Source organism: Corylus avellana, chromosome 4 (assembly GCF_965113065.1).
Source record: "Corylus avellana chromosome 4, dhCorAvel1.hap1.2, whole genome shotgun sequence".
Classification (NCBI taxonomy): Eukaryota; Viridiplantae; Streptophyta; class Magnoliopsida; order Fagales; family Betulaceae; genus Corylus; species Corylus avellana.
The window spans coordinates 28,673,933-28,694,296 of record NC_142493.1 but is presented as its reverse complement, the minus strand read 5'-3'; the positions used below and the strand labels follow the sequence as shown (position 1 = coordinate 28,694,296).

General features: G+C 35.3%; 1 protein-coding gene across 2 annotated transcripts; it reads right to left on the bottom strand.

Moving 5' to 3' along the window:
- Positions 1 to 3,549: 3,549 nt before the first annotated feature.
- On the bottom strand, positions 3,550 to 17,069 carry LOC132177251 (S-adenosyl-L-methionine-dependent methyltransferases superfamily protein). Of its 2 annotated transcripts, XM_059589500.2 has the most exons (16): positions 16,526 to 17,069; positions 15,442 to 15,543; positions 15,211 to 15,277; positions 14,769 to 14,950; positions 14,262 to 14,513; positions 13,377 to 13,460; positions 13,234 to 13,281; positions 13,072 to 13,136; positions 12,322 to 12,370; positions 11,262 to 11,514; positions 9,279 to 9,400; positions 8,792 to 8,872; positions 8,602 to 8,676; positions 4,822 to 5,027; positions 4,544 to 4,694; positions 3,550 to 4,040 (listed from the first exon to the last, which is right to left on the bottom strand). In XM_059589500.2, exons 1-16 carry the CDS (start codon positions 16,925 to 16,927, stop codon positions 3,846 to 3,848), a joined length of 2,334 nt encoding a protein of 777 aa, XP_059445483.2. In that variant the 5' UTR covers positions 16,928 to 17,069; the 3' UTR covers positions 3,550 to 3,845. The 2 variants fall into 2 exon arrangements, 1 of the variants encoding a protein (XP_059445483.2); XR_009439741.2 differs by lacking the exon at positions 3,550 to 4,040 and having other exon boundaries at positions 4,604 to 4,694; positions 4,822 to 5,014.
- Between the last annotated feature and the right edge of the window lie 3,295 nt (positions 17,070 to 20,364).

Here is a 20,364-nt window from a genome sequence, read left to right as displayed (position 1 = left end):
ACATGTCTGAGACAGGAAGTGGGTGAGTGGGCAGCCGCCACTAAAAAACATGTTCGAAGATTTCAGTTACGTTTGTTAACAATTTCTACAACGAGTAAAAGTAGTTATTATATTATCCAAATCCGTAGATTTACTAGTGTACCGTGTGTACGTGTTTATAGTACTGGGCCAGTGTCGTAGGCTCCAATAGAAAAGAAAAAAAGAAAAAAATGTACTGCTGACGTCGATTCAATAATATATTTACTTTTTTTTTTTTGTTCAAGTTGATTGGAAGACTTCCTTTTTACTAATTTCTTTTATTAAATTGACATTTATTCTCAAATTCTCAGATGTATTTTTAAAAATATATTTGAGAATTTTAATACTATGTAAAATATACGTGAGAATTACATGCCGGAGGAAGCGTCAATTTAATAGACTTAAGTTTTTTTTATTTAGAAAAAACAAAAAAAAGTGAGGGGAGGAGAGGGAAAGAATTTGATGATGTAATGAAATTAGGTGATTGATGAGATAGGTGATTTAATATATCCAAGTATCTCATTGCAAAATTAGTTCAATATTAACTATAATATCCGTAAACAAGTAATATTTTTGAGTGTGTTTATATATCTATTTATATGAGAGAATGTTTAAAATTAAGAAAAGAAAATGTGATTGGCAAATCACTTGATTGATATGAGATTGTTTTATGATCATTTTTAAATTTTTTTTTTTTTTTTTATGTTACAAGAATAAAACCTCTAATTGACTCTCACTTACTAAGTTGAGTTCAAGAGTAATATTTGTTAATACAATTGACTATACATCAAAATTCAAATAAATGACGTTTGTAAGAAAGATGAAGGAAAGAAGTGAGGCTTGTTGGGTGTGCCGACAGAGGCCACCTTCGATGTTTAAGTCAGTGAAAAAAAGAAGAAAATTAATGAAAGGAAAGCGAAAAAATAAAAAACCTTCCCTATGTACTGCACCCTTTTTTTTCTTTTTTTTTTTTACTTTTTACTTTTCATAATGTATAAAAATATTAAAAAATAAACAAAACTTGAGAAAATAATTAAACTGAAGTGGTGGTTTTTTTTTTTTTTTTTTTTTTACTTTTTACTTTTCATAATGTATAAAAATATTAAAAAATAAACAAAACTTGAGAAAATAATTAAACTGAAGTGGTGGCCAAATTACCTTCAACCATAAGGAATTAGTCGTCACCCCCATAGAAAACTTCCATTTGGATGCTAGAGCACTCGCATGCCTTTGGCGTTGCCAATAGAACCATATGTGTTTTATTTCTAGAAGGAAAGACCACATTTCTTATATATTTGTATAGGTCGTCCAAAAAGAATGGTCAAAGAACAAAAACAAAAAACAAAAAAACAAAAAAAACAAAACATGAAAATAAATAAATTTTTATAGGATTATATTCTTGTTAGGTCCGTTTGGTTTGCAATTTCAAAAAATGAGATTTAAAAATAACAATTTTAAAGTGTCTAATTTGAAAACGTGATTTTTAAAAGCGTTTACCAAAATCGCAGTTTGACATTTAAAATATAAGTTTAATCTTTGAAATTGTGCATTTTCAAAAAGAAAAATATTATAGTGCAATAAAAATATTATTTTTGACACATAAAAGTCCTAGGTGGCAAGAGGCCACATGCCCCATCTGTAGTTGTTGTGGCCTCACACACTGATGGACCTGTGGCCTCTTGCCACTTAGGACTTTTATGGGTAAAAAATGATCTTTTTTATTGCACTATAACATTTTTCTTTTTTTTAAAAAAACGCCTCCTTATTTGCTATTTGAAAACGCATATTTTTTATATTTTTAAATTACAAATTTTTAAAAACGCAATTCCAAACAATTCATTTTTTACAATTTAATTTAAAATTGCATTTTTTGTCTATACTATAAAATCACAATGCGTGTCCAAGGCCCTAGCTAGTATACCTTAACCATAGGTCCTGGGTGTTGGGTGTTTATACCAATCTCACAATTTAAACGAGCCTTCAATTCAAACCAAACATTTCTTCTTACGCATTTAAAACCCCCCAAAGACTAATTTGAAAAATCTTCTTCTTTTCAAAACTTTCTTTCTTATATTACTAGAAAAAATAAAAGAATTCCAATGTTTTCTTGACCATATATAATTTGCAGACCTTCAAGAACGAGTCTCCCAAATCCTTATTTAAGGCACCCTTCTTAGACGACTTTCTTTATTGACTTGGTCAATGTAACGTGAATCCAGCGACTAAGTTATTTGCATGTGGGCACGTGTTTTTGACTAGGTTATATGAAGGACAAGAAATAAAGGTTGAGTTCCAGAAGTAGATTTGGACTTTATATTTTAATTCCATGAATTTGAATTGTCTGAATTTATCAATGAATTTGGATCATTAAACTTTAACCCTAAAGCAAGTAACTTTAGATTTCATAATTCAATAGGGGTTGTGAGGCCTTTTGCAAAAACAAATTTGTTATGCAACTTCCCATGGGGTTCCTCCAAATTTTAATTAGAATTCGAATGTGTCAAAAAAAATATATCTAAAGACCAAAATTTGCCACGTCATTCATCATCTCCGTTAACCCATCTTTAGCGGCAAACTATCCAAAACTCGTTTACTGAAAATCTAGGCTCTTCCACTTAAGAGTAAGAATCCACCCTCTCCCTCATCTTAATGTCTAAGTTGTTGCCTTTTGTTGGCTTTGCTAGACAATCTGCAACTCCGGTTGGTTTTGCATAGGGAATTTGTATATAAACTCTTTAGGTCAACACGCTTTTATTAAAAACTCCCTAAATGTTTTTTTTTTGGAAATTAACTCCCTAAGTCAATTGAAACTATAATAAACTCCCAACCGTCAAAAATTTTTAACAGCCGTTAGTCCACTCAAAACTCTCCGTTCTATCTGATTAAAATATTAATTTTTTATTAATTTAATTTTAAAAAATTAAATCTTAAAAAATAAAAAATAAAAATAAAAAATTGAAGGGTGGCGGTGCCACCCCTGGCCACCCCCCCAACCCCTATGGGGTGGTTTGGGGTGACCGCGAGCCACCCCATGGGTGGAAAGGGGTGGCTGCTGGGGTGGCTTACGACCACCCCATAGGGGGTTGGGGGGATGGCACCGCCACCCTTGGCCACTCTTCAATTTTTATTTTTTATTTTTTATATTTTTTTTTTTAGATTTAATTTTTTAAATTAAATTAAATTAATAAAAAATTAATATTTTAATCAGATAAAACGAAGAGTTTTGAGTGGACTAACTATTGTTAAAAAATTTTGACAGTAAGGAGTTTATTATAGTTTCGATTGACCTAGGAAGTCAATTTTCGGAAAAAAAACATTTATGGAGTTTTTAATAAAAGCGCGTTGACCTAATGAGTTTATATCTAAATTCCCTTTTGCATAAGGGCATAATAGGTGCATATTAGAATGCCCAAGTGAGGAAGAGAGGAGGAAGAAGCCTCCATAATTGAGATGAAAAGGGGCTGTTACTGCTATGGACATTGTGTATAAAATACGTGTGGAATGAGAAAAGTAGAATGCAACAAGATGTAATTGTAGCCTGAAATAAAACCTATACCTTCCAAATCGAAATTTTCTTCAGGATTATCAGTTTGATCACCTCAACACATTCTTTTTTTGATCTTTAGATAATGGAGTCCCAGACATTAGAAAACAGCCAATTCCTTCCCCCCCACCCCACAACAACCAAAAAAAGAACCTTTTTTCCTTCAAAAGGTCCACTTCAACAATAAAGACTTGCTGAATCAAAACTGAATCCCTAATTTCAAGTTCCGAAGTAGTGGCCTTTCCTATAAATTTCAACTAGGAAAGCAACTAGCTGAATTTCACTAGAGACATCTGACCTTCTTTGTAGCATCTACAATGCTTTGGCTCATCTCTGGGTGTTTGAGCTTCAACAGTTTCTCAAGCTTGTGAGCAGCTTCGGGGAAGCAATCCTCCTTCATACAAGACTCCGAACGAAGAGCAAAAAGAACTTCATTAACATCTTCCTCAAGTTGAAGGCAAAGGAGGTGGCTAAAGACCTACAGATATACAAATTACAATTAATGCAAATCATTTTTGAGGACAAGAAATGGTACTTAAAATCATTTCATTAATATTCTAACACATATACCATATATATTCACATGAAAACATAGTCATTATGTTGCCCCGTATTAGCCCTTTACGCAAAAATAACTAGAGAAAAATTCTGTTACAGCATTGTGCAATAAAGATAGAGATTGGGATCTCCAGCAATTGTGAGAGGAGCATATGGGATCTCCACCTACCTAGATAGGTGGTTGGGTAGTCCAAAACTTATTTGAACAGGTAGATCCGATATGGGTCTCTCACAATTGCTTCCTAATTTTATTAGCAATTTAGACAGCAAATTGCTGGAAATCCCAATTCCAAAGACCTTCTAAACTGATTACTATGTAAGCAAAGATCCCACTGTGGCAAAAAGCCCCTGGAATCCTGGTTCTGCCCCTAATGAAAGTCTTTCTTAAACGAGTAATAAGACATAATAATTATCTATCCTCACCGCTTTCATCCTTGAAACAACCATGTCCTTCATGGCTGAGGACCTCGAGACCAAATTAATGACAAAGAGACCTTGCTCAGAAAGGATATCTTTTACATTCTGAAGAAAAGAGACTTCCACAAAATCTGTGGCAGGACAGGTAAGCCCAGAGCTGCAACACAAAACATGCTAATTAGACAATTAATTAACTGAAGAACAAGAACAAAATCCCCATATTAAGAAGCTATAATTGGCCAACAATGATAAAACCAGTTAGAGCATGCAGTATTTAGATTCACCTCGAGTCTGAAGAGTCCACATCAATAATAACTATGTCAACCTTGGTAGTCCCGCTGCCTTCTATGTGATACGGAATGCAATTTTCCTTGGGAGAAGACTTTGAACCACAGGAAGTATCCCCATTTCCATGGAAGACGGACACTTCATCAGCTTCTGCAGAATTAGCAAGCTTTCCAACATACTGGATACCATCTGCAACATGCACCTGAAATGTCAAACAAGAATCTAAACAGTGATGAATATGGTAAACACAAAAAAGAGTACAAGATGGAAGGGGAAAGGATGCCAAAAGTAGGCACACCACCACTTTTTACTACATATTTATAAAAGCCCTACATACATAGTGTCCAAGAATGTCGTTCTTCTCCAATGCATTTACAAGGTACAAGTAAGATTTTTGTCCATAATTTTAAGATATGTTTTTTCCCTCAAACTATTTTCATTCATTGTAGTATATTGTAAAGACAATTACTCAAAGAGTTGGAAGCCATGTACTCCGAGATATTCCACCATGTTTTTAAGCAGTCCAGGAACCATTGGCACATAGGGTGACTAGAGCATCAAGTTAGTTTAGCCAAGAAATTTGTTGAAGTACAAGCTATGCCTAATTAAATTACCCTGAAAAAAGTGTTACAATCTAGTAAACAGGTCTGGTTTCCTCTTAATCTAGGCATTAGAGAGAAGACTGAGTCTCAATTTGGAGATTGATTGAAAACAGAGCATCTATCAAGGTACTTTGAACGGAAACAAACTCCGTCTATTATTAATCAGAATATCCTGATTCTTGTTGCTAAGACAATTCAACAAAAACTGTGCCATCTATTATTTATCCATGACCAAGGAGCCAGAGGAAATTAAGTTCTTAGAGCTTGTCATTCAATATAATTGGGGAAACTTACATTGACCTCCCTTGAGGTTTCGTGAAATTACATTACATTATATTCCCTCGCTGTCTTAAATTAGATACTAACCTGTCTTAAATTGGAAAACATTATATATCAATCACCCTCAAGGCACTAAAAATAAAGTTTTTCAAATTATTTTACTAACTTACACACAAAAATCAAAGAAAAATACTTATATCCTAAAAAACTATTATAAACACTTGAGGTTTAATAATTATTATTATTCATCAAAATAACACTTGAGGTTTCAAGTTTTTCAACTCCTCTATCATAATTTCGAAAATTATGATCTCCTTCACAACAAAACAAAATGCTGCAAAAAAAATTGAGTTCAATTTTAATAAATGAAAAAAAAAAAAAAACACACACACACACACTTCAAAATTGAAGAAGGACCAATGGGTTTGTGCGAAAATATGCAGAAGTAGTCCAACTAGATGGGAGCAAGCTTCTTCATATAATTTAAATCCCAAAGAAGTTAGTACAATGGCTAGTAAACATAAAGTCAGTGATCAATGCACATTAAAAGTAAAAAAAAATAACATTTTACACATTTTAGCCAATTTCTGACTAATATTTTGGGTTAATTACATTTTGCCCCCCTAAATTACCACCTTATTTGCACTTACACCCCTAAACTACAACTTCACTATAACTCGCTCTCCCAAACCACAACTTTGTCACGAGTAGGTCCCTAAGTCAGATATACACGTTAAATATTGATGGAAAATGCTATGGAGTTGAGAGAGAGTCTTGGTGGAGGACTGTGGTGGATGCGAAGTTTGGAAGTGTTTGGGGAGGGTGGTGCTCATTGGAGCCGGGTGGTTCTTTTGGGGTGGGGTTATGGAAGAACATTTGGAAAGGATGGGACACATTCAAAGGGTTTACTCGGTTTGAGGTGGGGGTTGGGACTAGGGTTTGATTCTGGCATGATTTGTGGTGTGGTAATACGGCTCTCAAGATAGCTTTCCCAGGCCTATTCAGCATTGCCTGTGCCAAGGACGCCTCAGTTGCGGATCACTTGGAGGAGCTGGGTGGCTCTAATCAATGGAATGTTAGTTTTGCTAGAGAGGCTCACGATTAGGAGGTGGATGTTTTCGCATTTTTTTTCAGGTGTTACATTCTGCTAGAGTGAGTCGAGGGTGTGAAGATAGGTTGTGGTGGAACTCTTCCAAAAGAGGTTGTTTTAAGGTCAAGCTCCTTTACACCTCATTGGCTTGCACCGAAGGGAGGGGTTTTCCTTGAAAGAGTGTGTGGCGAACACAAGCACTGCCGAGGGTGAGTTTCTTTGTATGGTCGGCGGCTTTGGGCAAAATTTTGACCCTAGATAACCTCAGGAAGCAACAGGTAATTGTAACGAACAGGTGTTATATGTGCAAAAGGAGTGAGGAGACGGTGGATCATCTTCTCCTTCATTGTGAGGTTGCCTATGCCCTTTGGTGTACCTTTTTTGGTCGGTTTGGGTTGTCTTGGGTGATGCCGAGACGGGTTTCGGATTTACTCGCCTGTTGGTGGTCTTTAGGGAGGGGGGGGAGTGCCGCGGTTTGGAAGGTGGTGCCCACTTCCTTTTTTTGGTGTTTATGGAGAGAAAGGAATAGTAGGTGTTTTGAGGATTTAGAGGGGACCTTGGAAGACATCTTAGCCTCTTGTTTTCATACTTTGTATCTCTAGACTATGGCGCATGTCTTTCCGGTGTCGATTACTTATGATGATTTTCTTTTTCGCTTTTCCTCTTCGCGTTAGGTGATTCCGTTGTATACTCTCAGTGTACTTTGAGGCGCCTTTACGCTTTTAATAAAACATTTTATTACTTATCAAAAAAAAAATATGGATGGAAAATGCATCACCCATCACTTATAACTTTTGCCTTGGCCAAAGTGGCATTTGGTGGTGTCTTTAAAAAGTTGGGTCTGCTTCAAACCCAACTGGTCATGATTAATTAGCAGCACCGACAGACCCTAGAATGGAATCAGCAGCACCCATCACTTATAACTTCCGCCATCCTCGCTCTATCCTCACCACATAAATCCCACTCAGGTAAGTTACTTATGGCTCCTGATTGCTTTAATGTGGTTCAAAGCCTACTAAGAAGCTTTGAACCACATTAAAGCAATCAAGAGCCATAAGAAACAATGCAGTTGGACCCACATCAATAGATCAGAACACAAAATAAATCCATATCACTGGGTAATACAATGTTAAGTGCTTCTCCACTGCATGATATTGAATGCTTCCCTACCATAGTCATGCAGTTGGATAAAAGGTTGTGTGTGTTTGTCTTCAGCGACTACCATTTCTGAAGGCCAGAGAATTATACATGGTATATCCACTGAAGTAGAATGGTCTTCTGATGCTTCAAAAGATGAGAAGAACATTTCCGTAAAAAGTTTCAACTATGGTCCACTCAAGAAACATACATTTGACATTACACCAACTGTTTCCTTATAGATCTTAGCCAGTAATAAACCTATAATGTACATAACTGAAAACGTGAAAAAATAATTATTGGCTGAAGCTGAGTAAGAACCTCATTTGCAGGAGGGAATTATTATAATAATAAAAATGAAGAAAACAGAGTCCAGAAAAGTATAAAGGATCAAATATGGCTCAGTAAGAAAAGAGCTAGCTTGGAAAGGGGATTTCAACTGCATATATTTGTGAATTGTGAGATAAGATTGAAGACTGAAATATGGAACTCCTTTCAGATTATCATCATCTAAGTCAGGTCTCTCCACTATCAAACTCAAAATCGTAAATAACCTTTCTTTTTTATAAGTAATAGCAGTTTTGTACGTAGGGGTCAACAATTGGATATATTTTGAACTATAAATTATGAAAATACAAAAAGAACGCAACAAGAATCTAGCAAACTACCTTCAAACACTTATCTTCAGTAAAACCAAAGAAGTTTTTTGCAAGACCGAGGATCACAGGATCTAACTCCACCACCTGTTGATATGAAAATCCATCAAATAGTCCCACTAAGTGATATAACTAAATCATATCCTTTCTTTTTGGAAGGGGGGGCAAGCCTACTGGCACGGGAATGCAAATGTAAAATTACCTCAACGTGTAAAAAGGGCATACATTCATGAAGGAACATAGGAAGTAAACCAGCTCCAAGACCTATAACAACTGCTTTGACCTGAGAAAGATCACTTTGTAAAGCTAAGCGTACCAAACAACGCAACTTAATATTTAGAAAATAGAAAAAAGGAAAACACAAGAAAAAGTTATGGACAATGTCAAGATAAAAACTAAACCATATTGAAAAATGCAGACAAATATGTAGGTTTTCACTTCTAAACTTGTGACATGCCCAAGTGGGTTAAACAGGCTCATATTTTACACATTGGAGAATGTCCATTACCAAGCAAGGCTGTCTTCTTCATATTTGTAAGATAGTGACAGACCAACAAATTTTACTTCAGCCAAACAATTATCAGGAAGAACAGTTTTCCTTATTAATTAAAACTTTCACGAATTTCAACAATACAAGCATGATAACATGATTCTTTTTCTTTTGTTTATTCAAATATAGCAGTACTTACAGTTTTTCCTGCCACCACCACATTTTCCATATAAGAAGAAATCAAGCTAAACCCAGAAATAATCCCTGTGTGATAAGAACTAGCCAAATAGCTATGATAGACCCTCAGCTGGTTGCTCAGTTCTGTCACATTAAGAAAAATATATTACATAAACAAGATGGAAAACAAGTTTCGTCCACAACATGACATGGAATACATCAAGTCAAACCATATCTCATACAGCCTCCCTAACCACCTATGCATTTGGCAAGGAAAAATCTGCAAACAGTGGCTGCCTCATCCTTGTGCAAATAGGAAAACCCCAGTTTCATTAGGATAATGAAATGCCACAAACTGTGTATCATAATACACTGAAGTACATAATATCTAGTGTAGAAAACCACGTTTGAAAAGAAAATACATTTGGTTCTGTTCAGAAATACAAATTCTGTTTTTAAGCTTCTTCTTAAGTCAGATATCATTAATCAGACCACTGCATAGTCACACAGAGCCACTGCTGATGGCATTGAAGCTGAGCCAACCTCAGTTAGTATTGTTTTGGCTCTGACAGTGCCAACTGTCTTATCACAGGACACTAAGATCCTTACTAGGGGTGCTCATGAGCCAGACAGCTCACTAGGCAAGCCCAGCCCAACCAAAAACAAAAAATAGAAGAACTAGGACCTGGGCAGGGCTGGAATCAGCTCCATTTATATTTTGCTTTTATTTCCTTTTTCTTTGGCAATTTTTTTCTTCAGGACGTGATTAAAATTGCACAAAGATTTTGATAGAAAAATTGACGGAATAAGGACAAAAAAATCCAACTAATCAGGAAAATTGAGAACCAGAGGATCTATTTGAAAACGGCCTAACAGTCAGGTTAGCAGTTTGATATTTTCCCAAAAAATAATACAAATAGGATGATTAATGTCAAAATACGATTTGATCCCATAACTATGGCTCAAATTTCAAATTTGATCCCAAACCATCTTTTTTTTTTTTTCTTTTTTTTTTTCTTTTTTAAATAATGAAGAACCCCTCCAAGGCATGCCCACTTCGTGTATCCAACCATGTCAGGTAAACCTTGAACCCATGTAGCGTTTCCTCCACATTAATTGGGTAATACTCCGGCTTTACTGGCAGGCTGGCCCCAAGAAATTGTTTAAACCCAAGGGAATTCAAACCTTAGACTAGATGGAAATGCCACCAAGATCAAGGCCCTTACCACTTGAACCAACCCCTTGGGGTTACCAAACCATCTATTGTTTCAATGTAATCCTTGAAATTGAAAAGTTACTCTTACTCTGCCTAGCCGTCACACTATGCAAACACCGCATTGGTAATGTGGTGGATGATTTTTACATAGATGTCCTTATAATGCTGAAGTGAAAAGCTAGGCCACGTGCAAATCTCATAAAATCAAGATTTATAAACCACAAACATGTTCTATTTATTTCAATTTTTAAAATATATATATAAGTAATGTAATGCATATCAAAAGAGCAGAAGGGCACAACCCTAGTTCATGTGTCTTCATACATTTTGATTTTATAAGACATTCTTTATTTTTCAACACATTATATCTTTGGACAGTTGCTTTTGTGTCTCCTTTAGTGATTAGTTATCATGATTTTCTTATTCTTTTTGTCTCTTCTAGTTAGGTGGTTTCTCTTATATACTTCTTGTGTACCTGGGTGCGCCTTACGCTTTTAATGATATCTCGATTACTTATAAAAAAATATAGCCTAACTTATCATATCAAAACCATAAGGGTGTGCACAAAAAACGTTTGCAACATCAACAATTGCCTTTTGCTATAGCAACAGTAAGAAGTTAAGAAGAATATTGAGGCATTTTCAGAATTTCATGGACTGAATTGAATAACCCCTATTTCAATGATGGAATGCATGGTTCAAGGACCAAAATGATACTTTGACCAAAGAAACTATGCAACAAAAAATTAACTTGATTAATAACAATCACATCTAAAGCATGGATCATTACCAATTTGCTTCTCAGCTCCTTTTCTCTTGGCTTTGGAAGATGAACTACTTTTCTTCCTCTCAATCTGATTAACTTCATGAGAAGATCCCTCCTTAATTAGCAAAGCTTCTGACTGCACCAGACTTTCAGTTCTTTCAAAAATGAGGCGACGAAATGTCAAATCACTAGATGGAAAAAGACGAGTAACTTCAATGTCAACAGTTTCATAAACCACATCTTCAACAATTACTGGTCCACTTAATGGAGATGAGACCTACAAAAGAAAGAGTGACAATTAGGGATGATTTGAACATAGTTACACTTCAAAATTTCATAGAAAATAAATAGCTCAAATGTGATACCCTTAACGGTCAAAGGAAAAAATGCCAAACAGGGACAACCGAAAGAATGGGAAGCCAGCTCACGAGTGTCATTTCTAACCTTGTATGATAGAGCTACCATTAAGATACTGAAGCATTTTTTACAAAAATCTGACACTGGGGACGCATTCCAGCATCCAAGGAAAATTCCATCTGAAAAGTGAATTATATGACATTCTATGACCCCTACCACACCTTTTTGTTCCTTTTAGGCACTTGCACTCGGATAATTTTCTTGAATTGATCCCAAGCAATCACATTACCCTACTCACAAAGTTTAACAATGTGCAAGCATATATAATCTACAACCATTACTAATATTGAAATGTTGGACATTAAACATTTGACCAAAAGCTGAATCACCACCAAAGTTTCAGGGTATTAAATTAAGGGGAAGAGAAAGTTGCAAGCTACTAGAAAGACTTGAAATTTGGCCTGGGATACAACCAGCACCTAAACCTAACTGCAGCTTAGGCTCGGTCAAGCATTGGTTTAAATGATAGGTGCTATAAAAAATTTATCAAATCTTGTCAAAATTTGCAAATGTGAATAAGCATGAATAACAGAAGTACTTCAATAAATAACTTTAGAGAGGTATGTCTCTTCTTGAGTTACATAACTAAAAGTAACGGTTTTCAATTTCATCCTTGGGATGTGCAGAACACACTGTAAATTAAACAACTTTATAAGACTTTTCACACCTTGTGAATAATATTCCGATGCTTAATCCCATCACTTGCCATCATGAACCTGCAGAAATAACCACCCAGTGGAAGAATATATGAGACAAGCTGTAAATGACAGAACAGCCGCAACACTTTATCAAAACCAGAAAGGAGCAACAGGGAATGCCCTTAGCGTCAACAGATAATTTCTTAAACTTTTCCAGCATGATGGATAATAGTGTATTGAAACTATAATTTTTTTTTTCTTTTTTTATTTATTTTTTTTCTTTTTTGAGAATTCTAGGGTTGGGGGGCCACATCGTCAACATCATTTGGATAAAGTGAGTTTGTATAGCCTTTCTCTTTTTCCTTTTTCCTTTTTCCTCTTTTTTTTTTTTTTTTTTCTTTTTTGCTTTGTGCCTTAGTCCTTAAACTAACAATCTATATTTCAGAAACAACAGCTGACGATTACTAAATAATGAGCAAAAACACCGTGAAAGAAATATTCAAAAAGATCATTTCCTAATGATGTAAGAGATCATTCCCTTCCTCAATTTTCCTAGTCATATCAAGTATTTGTCTCACAAAATTTCACAAAGGACTTGCACGAACTTCCATGACAGAATTCAAGTACTGCAATTTGCCAACTGCTGTGTAGGCTATTTCATTTATGGACACATTGAAAACAAATTAAAAGTTTTGGAAATGATTACTTTAAATATAATCGAACATGGCTCAAGATGACATCATGGCAAAGCTTTAAAGCAATTTAAGTAAGTAACCTACGGAATTTGAGCTCCATTGTTGCCTTTTCCAGGTGCCAACTGTTTAACCAGTGGAGACAAATCCTTCTGGGGAGATAACAAATAACAGATTTAAGTAAATAACTGCAACTAATAGTTAGCATATTGCAATGATATGCCACATCGTATACAAATTGAAAGCTACCTGAATATCATCCATGCTGGTATTACTGTGGCTAGTGTCTAATAGAACCTTCATTTGGCACATAAAATTTCATTTAGGCGCTGTACTTCTGAAAATAATCAACAGAAATGGATATAACAATATTATTGCTTTTCATAAGTTACCATTATGAGACGAGCTGCCTTTGAGCTTTCAACTACCGTCCATTGTCCTTCTTCTGAAGAGAATAGCCATTCATGAGCCCGAGTCTGAAATCTAACATTGAGTTACATACTCCAAACAGAAGAACAACTATTGAAAGTGGACTCACCTAAAGAGATAGAAAGGACACATAAAAGCAGCAAGTAGAAGAGAATCATTGAAAGGTTTAAATCCTCTGCTCTATCCATGTGTATGTGCACATACAAATAAACCAGAAAGCAATGACATGGTAATGAAAAGAATGAAGATAAAAAGAACCCTGTCAAGCTATAAATAAAAGCTTGTTTCATCAACCCTATCATTACTTGACATCCAATTTGTAACGATTCGGATAAAGTGTTAACCACATAAGCACTATTACTCCAAATGGACTGTCATGTGATACCCCAATAGGTCCCACGTTGGGTGAGTGAATTGTCCACATTGAATAAACGGATTATAAAGATGCTTATAGAGTACTAAGTCTCACATTGGTTCCTTACTAGATATGCTTGGGCATTATGAATGATTTCAGGGGATCTAATTGTAACTTGACTAATCCTTTTAGAGTAATAGTGAAGACACAACTAATACTTTCTTTGAATCCTTCTTTGGTATTTTTTGAAGAAACTCATTCGTTTTTGATAGAAAAATACAAAACTAGCTTGATCATGTTAATAAACTGATTCTTTGAACTTGATTTGTTATAAGAAATGCTTCCTTTTGCATTTTAATAAATAAGAATGGCAGCTTCATATCATATGGCAATTGGATTCTGTCTGATTATGTACAAAAAAGAGAAAAAATATATATATATGTATGATATTGTCCCACAAGTGATTTAACCATATAGATATGCTAAGACAAACCTTAGGCACAATAAAAACCCCACAATAATATACAAATGGATCAGACTGCAGCCGAGCATCGAGAAGTATTGCTCTGTAATTGCCTTCTCTTCCACCCAAAGTAAGCTCAAACCGACGACCTTGACAAAGTTCCGTGAGATCCCCTTTAGCTCCAAGTTGCAGGTCTTCAAGTGAGTACAATATATCAGAACCATCAGAGTATCCTCTTCGAATTCGGTTCTCATTTTCAAGAGCTTCATGAAGTCCGCAAGCCTAAAAACAGATCCACTTTTTTTCAAGCTTTCAATAAATTAGTTTTCCCATATTTTACATAATAGAGATTATGTAAAAAAGTAACTATATTAAAAACATCTACTCTCAAGTACTTTCAGGTTTAACAGGCTTAACAGACCTAAATCTATTGTAGGAAAACTGTTACATTCCATAGAGCACTTTTTTTTATATGTTCATACATTATTGCTAATGAACTTCATCCACCACAAGAGACATGGAAGCCAGCTATTCTACCTGATTTCCTTTACAAGCAAGAGGAGATTCATTGAACAATGATGTTATCTCATGCAAAGTAGTAGACATCGTTTTCTCAGCAACCACCATAAACGTTCGAAGGCTAGGGTTACTGGATGGTTTCTGAGGTATGGCCTCAACACTCATTTTCCACCCAAATCGTAACTTAGAGAAAAGCAAACCTGAAAAGGGTGGAACAATCACCATCTTCAGAACAGGCACAAGAAAGTCATAAAATTCACAAAATATGCAACCAACATCAAAAGTAAGTACTGTAGATAATTCCCTGAATCAAAACTCAATCAAAGTCCATATTTACCTAAGGAAAGATAACTAGAAATTACTATTCCTTTGAATAGATTTAAAATGCGAAAACACACATTGGCAAAAGAATAATTATTTATTTGCTTTTAACGCTAAAATAAAGCAGGAAGAACAGTACCTAGAACATGAGATTCGCCCAAGGTAAGGCAAATAAATTTTCCCCCAGATGTCAGAATTCTCTTCACCTGGAAATACAGTCACTATTATATCAATTTAACATAAAATTTGGATATCCTGTTACCAATTAAACTAAATTATGAATGGCATATGATACTTATCAAAAAAAAATTATGAATGGCATATGACAGATATATGTGTAAAAATATGCTCAAAGGAAAGACCAGGAGACCTCTGACAAATATTGATTCCCCAGCTTAGGCCCAAGCTCTGGCTCCATCAAAGCGTCCAATCCACCTTTATCAAGTACAACATCAAAAGTCTCATCCATGAACTGCAAATTAGCAAGAATTAGGGAAGAAGAATCATATTGTCATAAAACCAATCAAGATACGTATGAAGAATTGTTAATTTAAAATGCATAGTAATGAAAACAATTTACCCAGTATAAACAGTGAAATAAAACCAACAAAGATACACCATTGCCACAAAGAGCCCAGTTTGGAGGCAAACAGCCATTTATCTTGCAGCAGCAAACAGCTGCTAACTAGGCCATGGAATAGCATTTAGGACTCTTTCAGGTTAGAAAGGATGAGATCAATAAACACAGCTTCATGCCATACCAGCAGGGGGGATAGCCTAAAAATTACCATCATTTTGAGGGTTGCACACCAAGGAAAGTGACGATATTATGGCGACATCAGTTATACACAAAATAAACTGATTAAATTATGTTGGCACCATACATGTCAATTAACCCGAAAAAATAAATAAATAAATAAATACGTAGCACAAAAGAAAATGCATCTAACACTGTTAAACTTGAAAATAATGAGTTCTATTCTAAGTATTTCAGTTTGGTGTCAATGAGACTTCTCATTTATGATAGTAAGACTCAAGGTTGGTGTTCTAAGGAGGTAGTGGGATCCTTTGGAGTTGGAGTGTGGAAACATATAAGGAGGGGGTGGGGAATTTTTTTCAAGATTTGTTAGATATGAAGGAATTTTGGAAAATAAGATACAGGAACAAAAAGGGCAAGTACATTTTTTGATAACTCAGCTCAGGAATCACTAAGTATGTGAATTAGCATAGACGATTATCGACCAAATATACCAAAAGAATGCCAAAATCTACATATGCATCCATACCGAACCAGTAAAGCACGAAAACAAGCTACGGGAACTAAAGGGCAAGCGCATTTGTATACATTCAGCTCATACATCAACTAACTATCAAAATTAGAAATAACCATGATCATTCTTCGACATTATGAACACAAACACACAACGAATCGAACATTTCCCCAGACACTGCACCTGCATGCTGGTCATGTCCATGACGCGCCACCGCATGCCGGGCCGTTCCCGCACGTTGCGGCGCAGCATGTCGGAGATGACAACCTTGGAGAAGTCGATATTGGTGATGCTCTTAAAACCGGCATCGTAGACGTGCTCGGAAAGCCGGGAGTTGCCACATCCCGGCACGAGTATCTGCGGCGAGACCGTACCCGCCGATGCTGCAGAAGACGGCGAAGGTCCTTGCAGTTGGTTGAGGTTGGAGAGGTGGGAGAGGAGTGGGGCTCTGAGCTCGGCCCACTCGGCGTACCACTCGAAGGAGTCGTCGCTGCCTCGTATGGTGAAGAACTTGTCCCAGTTCTCCTTGCTGGTGAAGTCACCTAGGGTTTCCAGGAGGTCCTCTGGTTGGTTTTTCTTCCCCATTTTGCTTTATCAGTTTCTCAGCTCTGGTTCTTGCTTGGATTTTCTAGGGTTTTGGGAGGGGATAGTGACGGTAAAGTGCTCCAACCGTTTGGAGCCAAGTCGTATTGAAAAAGGTGGAAGGGGAGAAGAGGAGCTCAGACTGAAAAAAAATAATAAATAAATAAAAATTCAATTTTCCTTTTTCGCAACATTGAGAGTTTATTTTTTATTTCCTGTTTTCAAAAAATAATAATAATAAATAATTCAAATCATAAAACACTTTTAAAAATACAACTAATTTTTATTTTTACGTGACATTTCAAATACATTAATAAACATACAAGTTTGAATCGGCTACAGATTACGCCTTATAAAGCGGAGGTCTCTAATTTGAATCCTCCTTCTCTTATTGTGTAGACATGTCAAAAAATAAAAATAAACGTACAAGTTTATGTTATTTTTCATTTTTAAAAATTTGAAAATGAAAAACTATTAACAGCCTCATTTCAAAAATTTCTGTTTTTTCTTTATTTTTAAAAACTTTTTTTTGAGAACAAAAATGGGGGAAAAAAAAATTGTCTGAAAAAGTGTTTGAATCTCGAGATAGAAACTATAACTAATGAAAATTTTTGTTAGATTGTGGATCACAAATTGTTTTCTTTAAAATTATAAGAATACTATTAATTTTTTACTTTTTATATTTAAATTTGTTATTAAAAGAGAGATGTGTCACCTTCTAATTAGACATAATATAACATTACAACTAACTTTTCATAAAGAGTAATTATATTTAGTAATATCTTGTACAATTATTATATAATAAAATAATGTGATAATAAAGATCAACTTTTAAATTAGGATTTGTAAAAAAATTAATTAATTAATTAAAAAAACAAAAAAAGGAAAAAAAAAAAAAAAAAAAAGCCTTGTTATGAGGTATGGTTATGTGAGGTGTCAACTTCTTATTGGATGGCACAAAATATTTGATATGTGTTAAGACTTTATAGAAGATTTTTTTTTTTTTGAAGGAAATCATTCCGGTCTCATTAATAGAAGAGGGATCACGAACATAAAGCTCTTTACATCACAGAGCAAAAAACTATAAGAAAATCATAGTCGAAGCTACGATGTTACAAGATACATACATTGCAATATTACACTCAAGATCAATTATGACATCAATATTTACTAACCTATGACTAATTTTCAAGTGTAAAAATAAGTCTGTTCCAAACAGATAAACCGATACATAGGTAGCAACATCCTTCCTCTTCAATTCGCAAGCCAGAAAATTATTCACATATTTAACCCAAAAAAAGTTAGGACCACAAAATACAGCGAAAAAACATGAAAAATATAAACAAAAGCACAAAAAGCCTACAAAACACCACCGGAGAATTCTGGCCAGAGCGCAAAAAAACAACGCGCAAGCACATGTCAGTCACGATCCATCGCAGATTGTCGGAATTAGAAGCAGCATGAGCCGTTGGAAGCGGGTGGGGCCGAAGCGCGTGATGGAGGGACGTGTGTCGAGGTGGATCTGACGGAATGACGTAGATTGAGATTAAATAGTTCAATCCAAGAGCCCCATCAACCCCGAAAACAAGACAGGCGAAAATTGTGGACGACACACCTGGCGCGGTAGAGCTTGAGCTTGTAAAATAAAAGAAAATGAAACAAAAATAAAGAAAGCGGGACAGGGGAAAGAGGCGGGGGAAGGGAGGGAGGGGGGCTAGCTGTTCTTATAGAAGTTATTATTCGGGCACATGCATTATTTTGTCAACCATCTCTTTTTACAAATTCAATGAATTGTAGATTCATATGGTTCCACATAAATTTAAAGATGAATTTACCTTAGCGAGATGGTAAAAAAATTGCACTTCTCTTATTATTTCTCAATACTTAAAGCATTTTTCCCACCAAAATTAAAAGGTTAGTATTTATTTTTGGGCAGCATTTCAACGCTCTCATTCTGTTTTATACAAGAAGTACACGAAGAGACCAATATAATTTAGCTCTCAAACATTCGAAGTTAACTATCATTACTTACAAATGGCGTTTTCCCATAATGTTTTCTTCGCAAAAGTTTCCGGCAGCTCTCCCTTGTGTTTCGATCGCATTTAGATGTTTAAACAGTCAGAATAATGTATTGAGGTGAAGTTGTTCAATGAAATGTTCCAAACCTCCAATAAACCAGTAAATATAGAAACTGCAGTTCTAGTACTTGACTCCCAGAAACTTGGGAGGCTGCGAAGTTGGTTCTCTAGAGTTGTGGCAACCCTTGCCGTCTCAGCTGTAAGTAGATATGCTTGTTATCAATTTTTTTATTTTCTTGTTATAAAAAGAGCAAATCATTTACATTGCAATGTTTGCATGGGCGTGCGTACTAGGTGTTCGAAGAAATGACCAAACAGGTTGGTGCCTGTATGTCTATAGATGCACATGGGCATGTGCATAACAAAGGCACAGAGACACGCACAAACTACACTTCATTCTGTTCGCTAGAAGATTAAACTACGTGAGAAAATTAAAAATCAACTAATTTGAGGCTCTCCTTGGGAGAGAGATGAGATGAACTTTTCTTATACCCAAAATTCTGGATTTACAATGGAGAAGGCAATGAGCATTTGTTATAAGTTTTTTTATAAGTAATTGAAATTCATTAAAATGCAAAAGGCTGCACCCAAGTGCACGAAGTATACAAGAGAATAATCTAACCAGAAAAGGAGCCAATGATTATAGTAACTTGGAGAAAAAGGCTGCACCCAAATACATCGAAAGCATACAAGAGAATATAAACCCATAATACAAATTTTAGGAGTTTTCTTATTCCAAATGGTTTTATCTATCATTGAGCGCTTTTATCGGCTGCATTCGCTAGTGCCTTTCTCTTTTCTGGTCTCCTACCAGTTCGCTGAGGTACTAGGAGTCTGTCTGGTTTGGGTTTTCAGTTTAGCTTGTATTTTGTTTCTCTGTTGTAATCTCTTTTGATTGAATGGATGAAATGAATGTTATTACCAAAAAAAAAAAAAAAACCCTCAAGTCCCTACCTTATTAATTAATTACTGAAAACTTAAATTTAATCTCGAATAAATTTAACCATTTTTTCACTTGGAGATGTAGTTTAGTAGATGTTATGTCAAGCGATAGGAGAATAATTTATTTGTTGTTGCCAAAATCATGGTGGTAAATCTATGTATTGCTGCTTGATTCTGACTCGATGTCTTTGTTAGGTTTGTATATATTAAAGGAAAGTGCAATACTGTAGCATGTACTTTATTTGGCCGTTGCTTTGTCATCCTAATGAAATTCAAGCTTTGATGTTAAGGTTATCTGTCAGTTGTTGTAGGATACTGTGCATTTATGGGGGTTTTACCCAAGGAAGCATTTCTATCCTGAATTGACAATGTTGGTATATGCCATCCGATATGTTTTCTTGATTTCATTGGTAAATTTTT